The sequence below is a fragment of the Pyrus communis genome, chromosome 15, assembly GCF_041283825.1.
Source record: "Pyrus communis isolate YQ-2024b chromosome 15, ASM4128382v1, whole genome shotgun sequence".
NCBI classification, from domain to species: Eukaryota; Viridiplantae; Streptophyta; class Magnoliopsida; order Rosales; family Rosaceae; genus Pyrus; species Pyrus communis.
The window spans coordinates 6,832,494-6,852,095 of NC_142579.1; the positions used below are offsets into that span (position 1 = coordinate 6,832,494).

General features: G+C 37.7%; 3 protein-coding genes and 1 pseudogene across 5 annotated transcripts; 2 read left to right on the forward strand and 2 right to left on the reverse strand.

Moving 5' to 3' along the window:
• The first annotated feature begins 2,970 nt into the window (after positions 1 to 2,970).
• LOC137728967 (signal peptidase complex-like protein DTM1) lies at positions 2,971 to 8,851 on the forward strand. Its single transcript, XM_068467787.2, has 2 exons — positions 2,971 to 3,450; positions 8,508 to 8,851. The coding sequence occupies exons 1-2, from the start codon at positions 3,206 to 3,208 to the stop codon at positions 8,650 to 8,652; spliced, it is 390 nt and encodes a 129-aa protein (XP_068323888.2). The 5' UTR covers positions 2,971 to 3,205; the 3' UTR covers positions 8,653 to 8,851.
• Positions 8,852 to 9,742: 891 nt separating this feature from the next.
• On the forward strand, positions 9,743 to 10,760 carry LOC137714193 (multifunctional methyltransferase subunit TRM112 homolog A). 2 transcript variants are annotated; one of them, XM_068453469.2, is made up of 2 exons: positions 9,743 to 9,895; positions 10,271 to 10,760. In XM_068453469.2, exon 2 carries the CDS (start codon positions 10,288 to 10,290, stop codon positions 10,654 to 10,656), a length of 369 nt encoding a protein of 122 aa, XP_068309570.2. In that variant the 5' UTR covers positions 9,743 to 9,895; positions 10,271 to 10,287; the 3' UTR covers positions 10,657 to 10,760. The 2 variants fall into 2 exon arrangements, with proteins under 2 accessions (XP_068309570.2, XP_088542214.1); XM_088686088.1 differs by having other exon boundaries at positions 10,276 to 10,760.
• A 191-nt stretch (positions 10,761 to 10,951) lies between these two features.
• LOC137742749 (uncharacterized) lies at positions 10,952 to 13,815 on the reverse strand (annotated as a pseudogene). The gene is made up of 6 exons (XR_015956118.1): positions 13,750 to 13,815; positions 13,242 to 13,635; positions 12,951 to 13,083; positions 12,231 to 12,311; positions 11,305 to 11,371; positions 10,952 to 11,220 (listed from the first exon to the last, which is right to left on the reverse strand). The product of XR_015956118.1 is annotated as an uncharacterized LOC137742749 (transcript).
• Positions 13,816 to 13,979: 164 nt separating this feature from the next.
• LOC137742738 (putative mitochondrial adenine nucleotide transporter BTL2) lies at positions 13,980 to 18,453 on the reverse strand. Its single transcript, XM_088686087.1, has 4 exons — positions 17,760 to 18,453; positions 16,972 to 17,275; positions 15,108 to 15,575; positions 13,980 to 14,585 (listed from the first exon to the last, which is right to left on the reverse strand). The coding sequence occupies exons 1-4, from the start codon at positions 18,326 to 18,328 to the stop codon at positions 14,517 to 14,519; spliced, it is 1,410 nt and encodes a 469-aa protein (XP_088542213.1). The 5' UTR covers positions 18,329 to 18,453; the 3' UTR covers positions 13,980 to 14,516.
• Between the last annotated feature and the right edge of the window lie 1,149 nt (positions 18,454 to 19,602).

A 19,602-nucleotide genomic window follows, 5' to 3' on the forward strand; every position in this document is an offset into this window, starting at 1 on the left:
GTGCCAAGGATCACACTTCGGGCATGATGCCACACCTTGGCAGGCCCTGATTCTACCATATGTTGTAAAAACAAACTCGAAATTGGATTGTGAGAGAGACAGATCCAAAATTGGGTTTGGTAGGCTCCAGCCGAAGCTAGAAATATCTAGTCAGTAAACCTCTGAACTTGATAGTCAAGTGGAGATTCACTTCTTGTACCCACATAAAGTGGTTTAGGTCAAGAAACGTCCAAATCAGTGAAATCAAACTTGTTACGGTTCGACAATCCACTGAATGGAGTGAACAAGATTATGATGGGTGCTATGGAAATAAGATATCCATAAGCATCAAAGTTAGAACATTCGGGTTCTAAGACATGATTTTCATGAAAAACGTCGGATTTTCATGGGTGTATGGTTTTATGAAAACTTCGGGCTTCAAAGGCACTAAATTTGAAACTACAGGTTCAATTTAGTTTATCAACATTTAGTTCATAAAAGAGAGGTTCCTGCAAGAACACAGAATACAATATACAACTAAGTGTAGTGGATTTGGGTTGCTTCAGGAACTCAAGTGTGAGTGTTTCGGGACTACGAAAATGAGTCAACGGTTCAAAGAAAAGAAATAAATTATTGAATCGTTAATGTCCAAAAGTGATTTGTAGGTCAATAATTTTGGATTCCTTGTCAAATTAATGGACTGCTAGTCATTTTTAATTAATTCAACAGATCGAGACCTTACGAGGTCGATTGTGGAAGAAAAATAATGACATACAGGTCATATTAGCTTCAATTGGCGGCGGGCCAAGTGATAAGTGAATTATAGTTTAATTAGTGTTAACCAAAAATGTCCCAAAAATATTTGGGTATGGTTAAGAAGTGGGGGATGTCAAAATTTGGCAACAGGTTGGAAAAAGGATGCAGCCTAGCACAAGTGGGCTGGTTGCAATACATGGCTCTGCAAAAAATAAAAGTTGCAGGCCTTTGGGCCTGGGGACATGGCTGCAAGGCAAGCTGCAGGCTTGATGCATGCTAGGCCGAAGGGAAGAGATGGGCCCAAATGTGAAGTAAACCCAACAGTGCTGGTTTCAAGGTTGGGCCAATTGAGCCCAGTCAGTGACTAGCTGAAGGGTTGGCATGTGAGACAAGCCCAGCAAGCTATGCTTGCTAGCTGGTGGGCTGAAGGTGCTAGAGAAGCCCAACATGTGCTGGCTTGGTCTAGCACGGGCTAGAGTAAGGAAAAGGCCCAGCAAACAAATTGCTGGTCAGTGGCTTGGAGGGTTGCCGGCTATCAAATTACAAAACCCAGACCGAAGGCCTGGTTTATGTACGCAGCAAAGCCCAAAGGGCTGCTGCTTCACAAGGACGTTAATAAGACGTCATTCCAGCACCCAAGCCGCAGCTCAGCCGAAAATTTCCCAAATTAAAATTTCCCTTTTTTTTTTTTCAAAATTCCTAGGATTTGAAAAACTCTAATTGCTTCTAATTTCTTTAAATTCTTTGACTCACAAATTCCACATAGCAAAAATTGCGTAATGCATGAAACGTGTATATATATATATATATATATATATATATATTGACAAATATATGAAACATATACAATATATATAGGAAGGTAAATATAAATGTAGGGGGTTCATGCATCATGGGGAATGTTTTCATGCTTCATGGTCGTTTCAAATATCTTCTTTTATTTTAAGCATACCTAATTGGCAGAAAACGATAAAAGCCTTTGAATTTGTAGAAGATCCTTCTCAGAAAGCCGAAATTGCATCTCCAATGCGTTGTATCACGTTCAATAAAGAAAAATTAAATTGAATCAATAGCATGTAGATCAATTCAATAAAATAATAAATTAATCATAAAAAGAATGATTAAAATGTAATACTCCCCTAATTAAATATCAAACTCTCTTTAGCGCAGCGTTAAGAGCATGTTGATAATGTGTTGTAGGCATAATTTACTGAACAATTATGAAGGCCATAAAGAGAGGGGGTGCGGCGCATAGAGAGAGAAGAGAGATGTGTAATTGTGAGGTGTATTCCATTCCACCCCATTGTGCCTTTATTTATAGTAGTAGGAAAGGTTAATTCCTTACCTTAATAGGATTACAACTCTAATAGGATAATATATAGTCTAAGAGATATGGTAGAATCTCATAAGGATATCCTAGATAATAGATATGTTAGGATTTTTGAGTTTTTAAAATTTGGGCATGAGTTTTCACTTTTTAGACTAAAAACTAAAAATAGTTATCAAACAAGATTTCAATTTTCATAAAAGTGAACGGAAAACGAAATGGTTATCAAATAACTTTTTTTTTTTAAATCAAAATCAATCAATTTTTCAAACGAAATTTTTTTTTTTGGTTTTTACTTTTCTGAAATAGAAAACTATTACAAACAAGTTTTTAGTTTAAAAAAAATTGAAAATTAAAAACAAAATGGTTTATTCAATTTACATAACGATGTATTTACACCAAGAGGTAGGATATTTGGGCTAAACTGCACAATGGATCAGCTATAATAAATTGGTTTTGAACTCATCATTCATAGAATTCGAACCAAGATCTTCTACTTAATGTGAAGATGAATATCACTAGACTATAATAATAAGTGGCACATAATTATCTGATTTAGTTTTTAAATTACAAAACCGACAACCCAAACTTGTCTAGGCCAAAATCGAAAACCCTGCCCACTTTGACATTAACCAATAAGCAGGGAAATAAATTAATATCAAATTCATCATCTATAAGATTTAAACTAAAAATATTTCACTTATAGATAAAGAGAAACATCACTTAACTATAGTATTAAGTGACAACCATGCCCACATTAAAATATAAAAAAATAAAAAAAGAGATCAAATTGCACCCAAAAAAGGTGTAAAACTTGGGGATTACGTGGCGTTCCCCATGCATTTCACAGCTAAGCAAAAGCATACATGCCCAGAAAGAGTGTTGACAATATAAAATGCATTTATAACAACAGTTGGGTTTGCATTGAAAGCATTTTCTAACCACTTCTCTACCTTTAATTTTGTGAAGCAAATCCTCAGAACTTTGCTGTGGCATGGCCGCTACCACCACCCAACCATGCCCATTTCCTCCATCCCCACCCGCACACTAGTCCTTCCTATTATACTCCCATCCATCTTCTCCACCTTCGTCTCTATCGCCTTCACTAAGCTTTCCTCTGGTCTCTGTCTCTGAAGTACTTCCATGGCAAACGACGCCGTTTTCAGGTCTTCACTTGTTTGGTTAGCAGTGGTAATAGTGGTAGTTGGAATATGTACTCATTCCTTGAAGAAGATGAAGTTAACGTACGTGGTTGGTGTGCTGGGAATTGCTGGGCTGCTTTTGCCTGATTGGGCTTACTTTGACCGCGACTTCTCGCGGTGGACCTCTCCGGTTTCATTCGAGGAAAGAGCCTCTGAAATTGCTCAAAGATCTGGACTAATAACAAGGTTAGTCGTTTAGAATTATGGGATTTTTGTGGGGTGGTATTTTCCAATTAATAATGCTTGGATTTCCTCGAATTCACTAATGCATACGTATTTGTATTCTATGTTGATTGATTGATGCAAGGCCTTGTATTTGAAGTTGGTAAAAATATCGCTCCTATAAAAAGAAAAATTATTTGACCCGAACAATTCAGTTCGTTAGACCAACTCCAACAATGAGCTAAAACCTATGATTCCCCCTTTTTTACCCTCCAAAATTCACTCTAACCCATGACCTAAAATTACCCTAAAACCTAAAACCCAAATGAATGTCAAATACCAGCCCAAGTTTAGGCCACAAATTGGAGTGGACCCCAGCTTCTGTGACTGAAACCTGGGCTGTGAAGCCCAATTGCCCTCTGTCACTTGCTCCACGCGCAGCACGCAAGGCCTTCAACCTGCATTCAACTGAGGTGGACCCCACCCACGTGGGTGTGTCCCCCGGTTTGTCAAGTTTTGTCTGTAGCCAACGGCTACTTTTCTTCATCAGGTGGTGGTGGTAATTGGACCGTTGGTCAATCCAACGGTCCACATTCAAATTTTTTTTTTTAGTTTTATATTTATATATTTATTGAATCCAACGACTTAGATCAAATATAATCAAATCTAACGGTAAAAAAAAAGATCTAACGGTCCAAATTAAAATCCAACGGCTAAAATAAGTTAAAAAAATATTTAAATATTTTCATGTATTGATTTAGTGATTTTTCAAAATTTATTGGAATTTAAGTATTTTTGGGTTAAAATGTTCATATAATTAATTTAGGATAGTCTACATAATTTTTTTTTTTTTAAAAAGTTAATTTAAAAAAAATTAGCCTTAATTCATTCTTTGATAATGATACAACCCGATCGAGACCAGGAAATGCTGGTCGTCACGTGGAAGTGAAGTAACCATGTGCACAGTGCGGAAGCTAATAAAATAGTAATATAAATAGTGCGAATAAATAAAACTAGCTTTACACAAAGTAATAATAACAAGTGCGACACTAAGTTCAGAGCATGAAAGCCTAATACAGTCCAGAAGAAAACGACGAAACAAAAGCACACCCGAAGGTGGTCCTACACTGGTGATCGTCTGTCAGATATGCCGGGGAAATCCTCAGGGAAACCACCAAACGTGCTAGCCAACTAGAACCTGAAGGGGCGCAAAACAAAAGCGTGAGTGGGCAAAAACAAAGCTTTTCGAAAACCATTTAATAAATAAGCTCTAATCCCTCGCCGTAAAACCTGTATACTTCCCAGAAAATAGAATATATATATATATATATATATATATATAAGTCATGCTCAGGAATATGCTATGCCAAAACCTCAAAGAAAAATGCAAGTGCTCAGGTAATAACGCATCAATATCATATAATCTGTCAGCCGGAGTCACCTAACGTGACCTGTACGGCTGAATCTAGAGCTCAAATCTCCATCTCACTAACTAGACCTGCACACGAGTTGGAACCACCTAGAGTGGTTTGTACGACAAGCCTGGGTGTAACATATATATATGCTCAAGTGCTACGATCACGTGAAGGCTGGGCGAATAATCGCGGGTCACCTACAAGTCGGAACCACCTAGAGTGGTCTGTACGACAGGACTGTGCACCTAACTTGGATCCAAGCTGAGTGCGTGGTGCGGGAGGTGAACATCACGTGAAGGACTGTGCCCAACTCTGGGCGGGAGCACTAACACTGGGGGTGCAGGTTATGAGCTCTCTATGTGTCTCAAATCGCTACTGAATGTAAACATGAATTACACTTACCTGACACTTACCTGTGCGTCCACAACATCAATACACACACACATATAAATGTAACTAACCATGCATAACAAACGGCAATATAATATATGGCATATAACGAATAAACGTTTCAAAATCAATTTCTGGGAAAAGTATAAGTATATAGGTATATACGGAAAACCAAAAGCTCACTCACTGGTATGTGGAAGGGTCGTAACCCCCCTGCCTCGAGTGACCACGCTCGTCCTCGGGATAGGTATCACCTATATGCGAAACAACTACAAAAACGTTAATTTTAAAGCACATAACCAAACTTAAGAAATAACTTCTCATACAATGCTCAAATGGGGTGTATGAATACACCAACATGATCTACTCAACCTCAGGAACATCCCCATATTTTTAGAAAAATTTTCCACCGCCGCACTCGCCCCCACGCGCCGACCACGCGTAGGCACGTGCCTGGCACGCTGACGGCGTCAATTAACGCCATCAGGAATATTCCGTTAACTTTAATGGATTCCATCAACGGCGTTAGGAATATTCCGTCCAAACTGACAGAATATTCGGTTGTCTTCTCCGGCGAGGCTCCGGCGCCGTCGCCGCCGCCGGAAAATCGGGAAAAATTCAAATCGTGATATCTTCTTCGTTTTTCAACCAAATTTCACAAAATTGGTACCAAGTTGAAGCTTACAACGAGAGGAACAAAATCATACCACTTTCAAGTGCTAAAATCCACGAAATCTCGCCGGGAAAATACCCCCAACTCCAGCCAACCTCGAAACTCGTGATCTCGACGTCCAAAACCTTCAAACGAACCACCCCGAGCCTCTTAAGGACCTCACCAAGCTTCCTACAAGCTTGAAATTCCCAAAAACATAAGAATTTACTTGTGCATGAACAGTATCAAAAATCTGGTATCCCGGGTTCGACGTGAAAACGAAGGTATCCTTACCTGAAATAGGTATGGTTGGACTCCAATGGACCTCACGAGCATGAATGTGTACTTTGTTTCTTCGATCTGTGAAGGTTTGGGTGGTTTTGGAGTGTGTCCGTACGTATGGGATGGAAATGAGAGGGAGAGGGAGCTCGGGACAGGGTGCAGGGCAGGGGAAAAGGGTGTGGGATGTGGGAGAGTGTGTGTGTGGCCCAAAACCTGCCAACAAAGCCCCAAAAACAACCACACAACGAAAAATCACACTAGGGGCAAAAACGTCTTTTCACGTGTACGTTTTAAAATTTTCGAAACTGGCTGTCACAGATAATCTCAGGCTAAAATTTTAGGCCAGAAGGGTTGGAGCAGAAAAGTTGTTTCTGGGCTAAAACCTAAATTTTCTGGGCTAAATATTTTTAGGTTTTAAGTCACCATTGAAGATGGTCTTAGACTGAATTGAGGTCGTGAGCGAATTGTATTAAGGTATTATTAAATTAAGAACTAGTTGGTTAAGGAAAATTCAGGCTAGAGTTAATCTCCATGCTAAACGGGAAATCGCCTGGCTAGAGTTGTAAAGCAAACCAAGCTTGCATTAGGTTTGGCTCGTGTTGGCTTATTGAAGCTCGGCTCGTGAAGGAAGTAAGTCAAGCCTATGTTCGGCTTGATAGGAACACGTCAAGCTTAAACATTGATATGTTCGCTTATAAAGCTCGTAACTAGCTAGTATGTTTTCATGAGACAGATCGAACTAGATTCTCTATACAAGAAGGTTTTTTTTTTTTTTTTTTAAACAAACGATATTATCTACACTAAAGGCCGGGGTGAGGTTTGAGATAAACCTCACAATAGGCTAGCAATAATGTGTTTCAAATTCGTTTTTGGCAATAATCGAACTTAAGACCTCTCACTTATAAGTGAAGAAAAATATCACTAGACCGTAGTACTAAGTGGCCTCTATACAAGAAGTTTACTTGAAATGAAAGACCATGATTGAGATTTTGTTTTTCAATATTAATGTTTATGTCTTTCTAAGTATATCTTCAATCTGACTTTTTTAAAGATGGAGATTGACATTAAGTCCCGCCGTTTTCTTTTGTTTTTAAATAAACTTCATGCGTTATGCCCTATATTATGTTTGAAGATTTTGTGTTAACTTGTTTATGTTTAATATGAATTCTAGTATGAAAATGTGCTATCAAGTTGAATTTTTTTGTTACAAGATGGGAGTAACATATTATAGGAAATAGCTCAAAATTGGTATCAAGCTTGAAAATTTTAAGCTCACTTGAGCTTGACTTGTCTAAGAACTAAGCCAAACCTTGCTTGAGCTCGAAAAAATTTAAAAAACAAGGCTTAAGTAGAATGATATTCAATTTGACTCGACTTGTTTACAACCCTAAATTCAACCAATTTTCTCTTTTATTGTATTATGTTGTACTTATTTAACCAATCGTTTTGACCCACTCCAAAGTGAATTGTATACTTTCACGTCGAAAATCTTTTAATTATAATACAAACAACTTTTAGTTATCTAACCTTTTAAATGTTAGAGTTGTATGTATTTAATAAGACTGGTTGTTGTATCACTTAATATTATGGTCTAGTTATATTCTTTTCACTTTTACAAGAGATGTCTTATGTTCGAATCTCATAAATGACGAGTTTGAAAACAATGTATTACCCTACTTTTTAGTCTAAATATATCATTGTATTAAAAAGTAAATAAATAAATAAATAAGACTCGCTCTTTTGGTTCATGAGCATGTTGTTTTGCATATTTGCTTTTTTAGGATTGCTTCCCTATGGTTGCTATACTCTCAGTTCATTTCTTGACATTTTAAACTTTTGAACTCGTGGTTGATCAATATGGTATCTATCATTTTTTTTTTTTTTTAACAAACGATATTATCTACACTAAGGGGGTGAATGAGTGGGCTAAGCCTCATAATGGGCTAGCAATAATGTGGTTCAAATTCACATTTGACGAGAATCGAACCTAAAATCTCTCACTTACAAATAAAGAAGAATATCATTAAGTGGCTCTTTGTACATAATTTTTGCATGACTCGGATATATCGAACTAGATTTCGTGTTCATGGGTTCATATGTTCTCAATTCATAGACCTTCAAGAAAATCATAATGTAAATTAACTAAAGTAATTATCATTGGTACTCTAAAAATTTAACTGTGCATTTTTTGTAAGAGTATTTTTTTTTTAATATTGAAAGTTTGGGGCGCACAATTAAATTTTTGGAATGCAAATAACAATTATCAGATTGCAGAGAAAGATTAGTGGTTTATAAGGCAGTCCCTGAGTTCTGACTTGTAAGAGCATTATATCCTTTTGCAGATTTAAAAAGTATCCTCTGAGATTGGTCGCTTATGCCACAGTTTATGGGTTTGCTCTGTACAAGTGGTGGTGTTCATATCAAGCTAACATCAACCCAATCAAGATTGATGGTCTACTTTTATTTTATTTAATTGTATTTAAGTGACTATAAGCACAATTGTAATTTGTTGTGAGTAGAAATCAATTAATTTTGTTGTTTACAAAACTAAATTTCATCTTACAAACCCACAAAATGTGGTATTATACCAATGGGCCACATATTGGTTCTAGGACTAAATTGTAACCAATGGGCCACATCTTACAAACCCATTTTAATTATGTTCATGTCACGTGGTTAGTTTTGATGGAAGTCTCACGAAGTTAGTATCAAAGACTAATAATCAACGATTTGTCAAAGTTTGATATCAATTTTCAAGTGTAAGGTTCGGCATCAGCAACCACACCTGAACCCAGCTGCTAGTTCTATATGCTTATAAATTTGACAATAGCACTTAAACTTTTAAATTCTTTATCTCCTAATGTAGTATAGGTTTTTTTTTTTGAGAAGTGTTATTGGCACTCCAAAAATCTCATTCTACACTTCTCACAAGTGTATTTTTCTTTCCTAATATAGAAAGTTTAGAGTGTAGAATGAGATTGTTGGAGTGCCAATAACAACTCCCTTTTTAAAAAAAAAAATTGGATCAACTGGTGGCTTCGCCACAACAGTTCATCCTCCCGAATCCAGGAAGATTCACAGAGATGGAATCAAGAGTATTCTAGTTGCAGGTTGACTTAAAATGTGTGATGTACAACAGAATTCAGGGGAAACTACAACAATATATAAAGAGTATTCTAGCTTTCCAACAAGAATAACCACGAACGAACATAAACTTTCAATCTTTATTTCAACGTGCAAGTAAAAAGCTCTGCAGACAAAAAGTGAAAGTTTAAATAAATTCTAATATAATTTCAAATTTTGAGAAGCGATGTTAGAAGAGGAATAATCAAACTTACGAACTCAAATGCAAAGAAAAATACTTTTAACTAACTAAAGCTAAAAGCCGTGTAAACAATTTTGCCTAAAATGAATTCAACCTCAAAATACATGTTTTTGTGTACAAGCGATAGTGTATGAGTGAAGAATCGAACTACATGCGTCTGGTTCAACAGTCAATGCAAACCAATAAAAATTTAATTCCTAGAAGCCAAAAGAAAAGAAAAAGAAACTCCTAGAAAAATTAAGGTAAGGTTATTTAGGTAACTCTACCATGAAATAAACCCTAATTCTTTTCTCCTTCCACAGTCGTAAGCGCTCACCTCCCTCTTAGACTCTCTGCACTCTCTGCCCTTCTCTCTCTCAGTTCCCGGCGTCCAGAAATTGCGGACCCCACTTCGGAGAATCACAGGTATTTTGCTTACCCAACTTCCCCATTTTCCCCTTTCTACTTCTCGGAGAATCAGAAGCACATAATTTAGGTTTATGAATTGCCAAAGTTAGGTGCTTTTAGGAGAATCGATTCTGCCCTGTTTATGCACTCTGTCTGTAGCTCTGTGTTTGGATGAAATCTGCATTGTTTAATTAGCTTTGGGATTGTTTAATTAATTTGTAGTATTGTATTGTATTGTATTGTATTGATAAACCTTGTAAATTTTGGTGAATTTGATGTTCATTTGTCTCCTTAGCCTCCTCTTTAGATGTTTTTAGCCAATGTTTGAGTTAGTAAATTTTGGTATTAATCTATGACTTGAGGTCCTCGAAGCGAACTGACTCTGCATTTTAGGCTAGATAGTAAGAAAGATGAGGCTGCTAACCCACAACATGCTGTCGTCGAACATCAAAGGTGTGACCAACGGCTTCCCTCTGCGCATTGAAATAGAGAAGGTGGTTGAAAAGCCGGTCGATTTCAACCCTGAATTCCTCAGGAACATGTTCCCTAAGATCGAGTGGAAGGCCCTTGTCAATGCCGCTCGTAGTATGGGCTATGTTGAGCTCCCTGAGGAGGTTGAGCCTTCTACGCTTTATTCTGAAGATTTCCTCCACAAGTTCCACCATGCCCTTTTGGAGCTTCATCTCGAGGAGGGTGCGCTTGTTTGCCCCGAGACTGGTCGCCGCTTTCCGGTTAGCAAGGGAATACCCAATATGCTGCTTCATGAAGACGAAGTGTGATTCGGGTCATATGGTGGATCGGACTTGCTCTTGTTCATCTTGTACTTAGGGTATTTGTACTGCAGATTTTGGCATTATGAATAGGAATGCTTTGGTTTTGTTTAGTTTTTATGTTTTCTTTTGGTCTTACCATTAATTCGTAGCATTGAGGATCGTTGAATATAGTAGTCGAAGAATCACGTAGAACTAGCATTGACAATAGAGTACATGCACCCGAGTTTAAATCTCCCTCCCAGCAATTTAGATCAGATTAAAAAAAATATCGCTTGTATTCGTGCGGAAGGAGACGCAACAGTGTGTCAAACTCGCCTGGTATATTAATTCCCTTCAACTTTAGTAACAAAATGTGATAGTTATGGCACGAAAGGAAATCTCTAACAAATTGAGTCTAAACCGAAAACGCTGTAGACACTACTTCCTAACTACTTTTTCAAGTATTTCGAACTGAACGCGTCCCTCTCTTGTGCATAACAATGCATTATGATTGCTGTGGATAAAACAGTAGAGTGAAATCTCAAATCGTCTGCTCTTCTTCTCAATGGCCAAGGCTAGACCAGTCGGGAACTGCCCAATACGATTGAGACTCCTTGAGCAAAGATATTAAATTTATCTTGGAACCGAATTAAAAGAGTTGAAGAAAGTTCATACCGTCCCCATTGCAACCATTGGTATGTTACACCTCCTGAAAATCCTAAACAGAAAGCATGTCCATGCCCTGAAGAACAACAAGAGAAGCGCCTTCTGAATAATGAAAGATCAATTTTCTCAACAAAACTAGAAGGGATAACAAGTAACAATACGGTTAAACTACATTGATTCAACACTTTGAATTGATAACAAGAACTGAATCCATGTTCGTGAAGCGGGTTGAGGGATTTCAGGGTAAAAACAACTTAAAAGATAAGAAAAAAAACCAACTGCCCTCCTCCAGGGTACCTTGAGGAAGTGAACCCAGACGATTAGCGCTATTTCAGTAAATTGTCCAACATCACTAGATTATGGCAACCTATTTATGCCTTGAAATATCAGATTCTCTAATCTGTCCTGTAGCCGATGGTTCAGGGGACTATTATCCCACAGAAGATAAAACGAAACATGAACAAACCGGTCTTATTAATCTAGTCTCCAAGTTTTTGAGGATCCATTACATCCCATCTGGTATAAATTATAATCAATCTCTAACACGACGCCACATGTTTTAAGTTTCCCACATGGCGTTGCACGATTGTTTTGGAATATTGCCACCTTGGCAACTATGTTTCAAGTAAGTCTCTGGCCTGGTCTTGGGTCCATTTTATATCCTATGTCCATTGGCTTCCTATGTTCTCTAAAAGAATTTGTACCGTGTTTCAGTTCCAGTTCCATCAGTCCCTACGTCTGGTCTTCATGCCCCATGGAAATAAATTTTCGAAGGAGAAATAATATTGAACACTTATCACAAGGTTATAAAAGGAAGGGCAGTTTTAATAACCAAATCAAGACACTTCCCGGGTTCTCATCTACATCTTTCCCAATAGCAGTATTCATGTAAATGGTACCATCAGAACGTAAGATAGAAGAAAATAGCTGCTAACCATGCAGATGAGCAATATACGGAAAGAAACAAGCTTGATTTTGCAGTACCAAGAAGGGCCTTTAGTAGTACAGAGTAATGCCTGCATATATAAACACATAGGGAGCAGAAACAAAAACCAAGATTACACTAACTTATACGCACATATCCAATTTGTATATTTTGTAAGTAGCTTAATCATGACAACATTATAGGAATCCAACATGCATATACGTACACACGAAGTTTAGTATCATAAGAAAGAATGGTGATGGTGATAGAGTCTCAGTACTCAGCATAGCCAACCGCTAAGAAGACAGCAGAGAAAAAACAAGACAAAATTAGGAGTTCTTCAACAGAAATACGAAGGGAATCAACAATCATAGATCAACATGTTTCTGTTGCTCCACTTTGTAATACATAATAACACCAGAAATTTACTAGTGATTTAAATTCCTATTCCAGTCAAATACGTGCTACACAAAACCTGTCGTATATTGATTAACAATAAGACAGTTCCTAAATTAGTAATGCATAGGCTGCTATCTAAGCTTACCAACAAAATGACTTGTGGTGAATCCGAAAGCCACATATTTAAATCTCAAAACTTCTTCCCAGTCAAATCAATTCTGCTTTCATGGAAATTCAAACCAGAAGATGATAGCACTTGATCACATCTTCGTAAAGCATCACCGGTATAGAAAATAAGATAATCAAGAAAGTAAATCACATGATGAATCACCTTTTCAAGAGATCTTGCCGATGAACTATAAGGGCAGGAATCAGATACACTGGAAGATAAACTGGCAATGCTCTCTTATAGGCTTAAGGAAAGAAAAAATATGTCCACTATATGACCGATCTCCGTGTACAATCTGCGTGAATTGTGAAAGCTTAAGACATAAAAGCTGTTGATGCATCAACCAAAGTAATAATGTTTAAATTAAATTAGTTTGATAAGAATGACAAAAAGACTCAAATTGTTTTCACATGTTAGGAAAAGAAAGTAATATGATAATTGAAGGATGCATACCAAGCAGGGAACTTCCATGCCTGGATCGAGTTTAATATTTGTTCCAATCGATTTGCAATGTTTTTCTATTGCTCCCAATTAGTAAAAGGTATGCCACTTGCAATCTCTTTGACACCTTGCAATATTACTGTATCACCTTTCATCCGTGTTTATTGAGAAAGGATTTGTATGATGGAGGTAAACTTTCCTGCTTCAATATGTAAGCAGACCTGAGAAATGAATTTATTTCCAGGATCCGCCACTGAAAATTCAAAGCTAGGTGAGGTTGTCGCCTGAGAGATGCTAAGAGCTTCAGTCGTCTCAGCCGAGCTAGGATGGAGAAAATGGCGAGGCCGCCCTTGAGGCCGGCGCCGATGGTGAAGCCCTTAATTGAAGCAGTCACGACTCGCCGCAGCTTCTCCAAGTCGCTCAGCGGCGCAGAAACGTATCCGAGCGAGGAAGAATATTAAAGCGACGAGGGTGAGGGATCGGACTTCCTGCAATGCGTACAGTTCGGGTCAGGGGATACGTGGTCACCGTTGCCGCCACCATTTTCGCAGGCGAAGCACGTGCAGAGGTCGCCGTCCGGCGGCATATTTTAAATGCAGGAATGGGGTTGCGAAGACGATTCGGAGCAGATGGGACTGCTACTCGAAAGGAGGGCTTTGCGATTATCGACAGGGCGACGGTAATGAGTTAGAATTATGATACATCCGCCACCCGTGTAACAAAAAACTATAGAGATAATAAGACAAAAAATAATAAGAATATAAAATATTGACGTGGTTTAACCGCGTAACCGTACAAATAGAAGAGGATGGGAAGAACACCCAAATAAAAGGGCAGACAATCTGCTCCTTAGAATAAGCACGCCCCTGCAGAGCATTTGGGAATAGTAAATTTTGTACAGTGTGCCACAAATTCTTTATTCAGTACTAACTACAGTGTACAAGGATATACCATAAAATTAAAATCCCATCCCATCTATAGGCAAGTAAATGAGGGCAGCAAACAGCAGATCACCTCCCATTAGTAGGCACGCGCTGCACGGGCGAAAATCGGACGGGATCTGTATGAACTTGTTTCTTGGGAATGAAACTCAAATTTCGGCAGTGACCAAAGAATTAGATTTGCAAATGAGTTAGCATGAATTGAGAGAAGATTCAGATTTGAGTATTTTCCTTGCTTTCACAATACAAGAATCTTGTGGGATTCTGAATATATAGCTGCTGCTCCTCACTGAGTTCCCCGTGAAACCTCCAATTGTATTCCTTCGGACGTACTCATTTTATCTCTTCATTCTACCTTGAGAACAATCTTCATAAACTCATAGACAAAGTAACTTATTGCGGCCGAAGGAAGTACCTGAGAATGCAAAACACCGAAGATGAGAGCAAATGCATAGACTTAATGCTTGAATTTTGAGAGAAATGCTACATGGGAAATGAATGGAGAATATTACGGAAATGGAATAAATGAGTCCAAACAAGCACATCAAATCTTAGTATGGCCAACAAAAGAATGTTGTTTTTCTTCGGGGCTAACACAGAAAGGCGAAATTTGGAAAGAAATACTCAGTTTGGGAGCCACGTACCATCCCATAAAGCCTATAAAGCATATCACATAGGAAGAGCAAAGACATGATAAAAACAAAAAGGATAAAATCAAATAGCAGAACTTATGAATCCATGTTGTTTACCAAAATTTCAAAGCTGTTGAAACCAAGACATTTAAAAGAGAATATGACAACCAATTTGCTAAATTGATTGAATTTATATGCAGAAGCTATGACCATGTTTATGATTCCAGAAGCGTCAAATTGACTATATTAACTTCCATAAAACACTACAAATGGCTAAGTAAATGGTGATCCTTGTAATGACATACCTGCAACAAGCTGGGGATAAGTCCTGCATAGAGAGCTGGGACACCTCCGTGTTCAACTATTTTAATACCAGTTGCAAAGGCATTCATTTTAGTTGCCTGGACTTGTAGTTGTAGCTGTCTCCTCACCACTTCAAATGGATATGTGGCGGCTTCTGCACAAGCACCAGAAATAGCTCCATATAATAAAGTCCGAACCGGTCCCAACTCCAGTTGGTCCAAAGCACTCCGACCCCGCCCCTGTTGGCTCATCTTGTGAATTTTTTTCCTTCCATCATGGGAGTGCAGGTATGTTGATTTTAATATATCATAGACACCATAGAAAATTGCACCTGCAGGTGCCATGCTTGCAATGGAGGGTACTAAGCCCTTATAAAGCGAAAAGAACCCTTCAGTTTGGATCATGTGGCGAAAAGCACCAATCACACCACCCAAGGCTTCCCCACCAGGAGCCACCAACTGAGTCCGAATCTGAAACACACAACAATTAAGTTAGATATAAGGCATTAGGGTTAGTATTTGTGTGTGATAGTACATAGTAGGGTACAATCAATAGCATCATAAACTCTCTTTTACTTTACATATTTTCATCAGGCATAACCTAGGAGTTAGATCTGCCTCAGAAGTTCAGAAGGTAAAATCAATGCCAATTTGATCCGCAATGTGCTTGGCTTACAGGTAGGAAATCTTTGTATTCAATTAGAAGGGCAAACCATGATTTTTTTTTCCTTAAAAAAAGACTAAGCTGCAAAAGGAAGACCTCATTTTCAACATGCGAAAGAAATCCTTTATCTATGCAACATCATACCCGAAAATATCAAACAATTTATGCATGACCACAGGAAATATCAGTGGCACAAGTTGTGTAGAGTGTGCATAAATTACAACATTCAGCAAGGAAGGGATTCAACACAGCATCTGAATTACGGAACTTTTATGAGTTTTCTTCTGGGCATTTGACATATCAAATACTTTTCCAAGATCCACAATGCCCAATTTTATATTCAAGCGGAATTAAGGCTATACAGAAGAATTTAGAAAAGCGATTTTAGACTCAAATTATTGCTATAATACAATGCTACAGGTAATTTCTGTTAGGATTTTGGCTCGTCAAAGTTAGTGTCTTATTTTGTTTAGGATTGTATTAGGGAAAATATAGGTGCACCGATTCTTCTCCTAAAAGGACTAGGAAAGAATCAAAGTTTCCTTGTACAATTAGATTGGGAATCCTAGAAGATAACTGGAATAGGTCAGAAAGCCGAGAGAGTTTATGGGTGATTAGTTCTAGGGTTTTGCAAAAGTACTGTAACTCTATTATTAATCAAAGAAGCCGTGATTTCTCTACCCAGGGAAATCACAACTGGACGTAGGCAAAAGTCCTGCCGGACCAGTATAAATCTTATGTTTCTAGTTTTCTCTATTTTACTAAGTTTTAGTCTATTGCTGGATATCCAGAGGGAGTCAGAACTACAACAATTTCTAGAACCGACATGACAATTGCTTACATATACTAAAGATATCTCACGTACCACCAAGTAATATCCTAATCTGCTTTAAGAAAGTGCATTCAAAAAGAGGAAAAGACCAACATTTTCCTAGTAAATCATATGTTATTTCAGAAGATCTTATAATCTATCTCTCTGCCCAAAGGTATTCCAAGTTAAACAGCATACCCTCTTTAAACACTCCCAATTACAGGTACTTTACACTAGCCTAGGTTATGGAAGGGAAAAGGAGAAATTATATCATTTAGCTGTATCATCACATTAGGGAATTAAACATATACTTGAATATTCATTTCTACCTGGAAGAACGACCCCATTTCAGCTAGTGATTGATCAAATGGACGAATTCTAAACTCACTTACTGTGTCAAGAGGTAAGCAGAGTGTGGCAGCAGTAATTCCAGCTGCAGCGCCAGCAACGAACCTCTCAAAATTTGTGGTCTCCTTATTTCCGGAGAAGCGGAGCAATTGTTTTCTGTAAGTATCATAAGCATAGAAATTGATTGCTTTAAATGGAGCTGTACGAAGAATATTGACTAGGTTCCCCTTCCAAAAGCCCCTCAACCCCTGATTAGCCGCAATTGTCTTAACGAGCTCAAATAGATGCCTCTGTTCGCCGCGCACTATATACTCCAGCTTTAGTCTCTCAAGAGGTGCAACAAAAGTTCTGATACAATAACATTCAGTCAGCAACATACAAAGAACGAAAAAGAAACTCTAGAGTTCGATATGATAATATCTAAAACCACATTGTAAATGAAACATAATTCTCTGAATTTCGATTTACGTGTTTCGTTCAATTCATCTAATCATAAAATTCCCATTCTAAATAAAGTAATAGGAAATCAACTTACTTAAATCAACAAATTTATACAATCAACTAAAATAATATTAGTGGGAAAATCAATTCCATAATTCTTCTAAACAATATATATTATCAAGGATGGTGTTATTCACACCTCTATTTTTACTTCTCACGCTCTCAATTTTCAGCCGTCGAATCGAATGAATTCAAGAATATCAACGAACAAAAATTAACAGGGTGTTTGAGAGATAAAAGGGTGTGTGAATACCCATCTCAAATGCAATTTACACAAATTACCCAAAAAAAAATTGGAATGAAAAATATGAAAAAAGGCAAAAAAACAGACCTGGAAACCATGGCCGCTATAGCACCAGCCCACAAATGGTTGGTGGTATTCATGGCCCTACGACTCCTAACCCCAACTTTCTCTCTCTTCCTCTCTGTAACCACCGCCGGCGCTGTCTCCTCCGAACTTTCATCTCCGTTCTGCACCAAACACCCTTTAGACTCCCGAACAACACCATCGCCATTCAAGCTCACGGACAAGAACCCACCGCCGGCCACCGCCCTCAGCCTACACCAGTACGACGAACCCGCCCCGGAAACGACAGCCGAAGACGGAGAGTTCTTCTTAAACGACACAACGGAATTGAGCAGGGAATTGGGAATCGTGGGTTCCAAGAAGAGGCCGCCGGTGATGAAAAGGGCGGGACTTGGGTCGTCCATTTGGTTAGGCGCGGGAATGGAATTGGATTTGGAGGGTGTGGACGGTGGTAGAGTCAGAGTGCGGTGGGAATGGGATTGTGGGATTGGAGAGTACGAGGGGGGAATGGGATGGAAATGCGAATGGGAAGAAGGGTTGGGGAAAACAATGGCGGATTCGATAGCAGCAGCTTTGCTTCCATCGCCAAACATGCATAGTATAATTCAGTTCCCTCCTATGTCCTATCAGTCCGATGGCCTATGGCTGTGCTCTCTCACTCCACACACAGCCAAGTGCGTTTTTCTTGTTTAGTCAGTTTTTATTTTTTGTCTATCAGGCGCCTATGTCTATGTTCTGAATAAATTAAGACAAATATTGTCGCTTAGTCGTACAGTCTACATCATTAGACCTATCGATTATGTCATATTTGTGATATATTCGATATTTTAATAAATTGTGTAGTTAATGTGTACCTAACTTGCTACCAGTTAAAAAAAAAAAATTGTTTACTTCAATAATAATTAAATAAAAATTGTCATGTTGAATTAGTATCTACATACCCTATCCTAAAAATTCAAACGACAACGTAACCGTCATCAAAGCATAGAGGTTGCGATCATGAACGTTGGTATAATTTTTCACATTTTTTTAACTTTTATATTAATTATTATCAATTTTCAAAAAAGAAAACGACACAAAAAGATCATGAACGTCGGTATAATTTTTCACTTTTTTTTTACATTTTTTTAACTTTCTGCTTTCACAAAAAGATCATGTTTTCAAAAAAGAAAACGACAGTTAAATATAAATCTAGGTGAGAAGAATGAGTGTAAACGTAAACGACAGTTAAATATAAATCTAGGATTTTATGGATTATGATGTCGAATTTCAGAGTTGACTCCTTCATGAAAGTTATAGAGCTTGTCACTACGAGTATTTTTATTTTTTGCATTTTCACACTTGTACATTAATTATTATTAATTTTTCGCTCAAAGAAAAAACACTATTCATGAGGCATGGAGGGTTGTAAAAATCTAAACTACGATGTAACCATCGTAGAGGATGCAATCACGAGTGTTTGTGTATTCATTTCACACATTAATTATTATGAATGTAAATAATTATATTGAAATCTCCCTAAAAACACCGTTCATGAGAGTTTAGAGGGTTTTAAGAAGCTAAACAACAATGAACCCCTTGTCAAAGTGTAGAAGATACGATCATAAGCATTTGCATATTATTTCACATTTTTCACACTTATAAATTAATTATTATGAATTTTTTAATGTTCATCGGTGTTTTTAGGAAAAAAAAATTACATTAAAAATTCCATAACGAGCGGTCAAAGTTGGCTACCCTTGACGGTTGACTGATGTTGAGCACTGCAACCCACGTTAACCAACATTAAAAAAATGTTAGTTTGATAATTTTAAACTATTAAAAAAATTTACTACAGTAGCTATAGGATAAGTGAGATTTTTAATGT

What these genes read in the sequence shown, in the direction of transcription:
- LOC137728967 (XM_068467787.2), top strand. Translation starts at nt 3,206, where the DNA reads ATGGCAAACGACGCCGTTTTCAGGTCTTCACTTGTTTGGTTAGCAGTG. An exon ending in AGATCTGGACTAATAACAAG is followed by an intron (nt 3,451 to 8,507) that starts GTTAGTCGTTTA and finishes ATCCTTTTGCAG; the next exon opens with ATTTAAAAAGTATCCTCTGA.
- LOC137714193 (XM_068453469.2), top strand. Translation starts at nt 10,288, where the DNA reads ATGAGGCTGCTAACCCACAACATGCTGTCGTCGAACATCAAAGGTGTG.
- LOC137742738 (XM_088686087.1), bottom strand. Translation starts at nt 18,328, where the DNA reads ATGTTTGGCGATGGAAGCAAAGCTGCTGCTATCGAATCCGCCATTGTT. An exon ending in ATAGCGGCCATGGTTTCCAG is followed by an intron (nt 17,276 to 17,759) that starts GTCTGTTTTTTT and finishes TTATTGTATCAG; the next exon opens with AACTTTTGTTGCACCTCTTG. An exon ending in TCTGCTTACCTCTTGACACA is followed by an intron (nt 15,576 to 16,971) that starts GTAAGTGAGTTT and finishes TGTGTGTTTCAG; the next exon opens with ATTCGGACTCAGTTGGTGGC.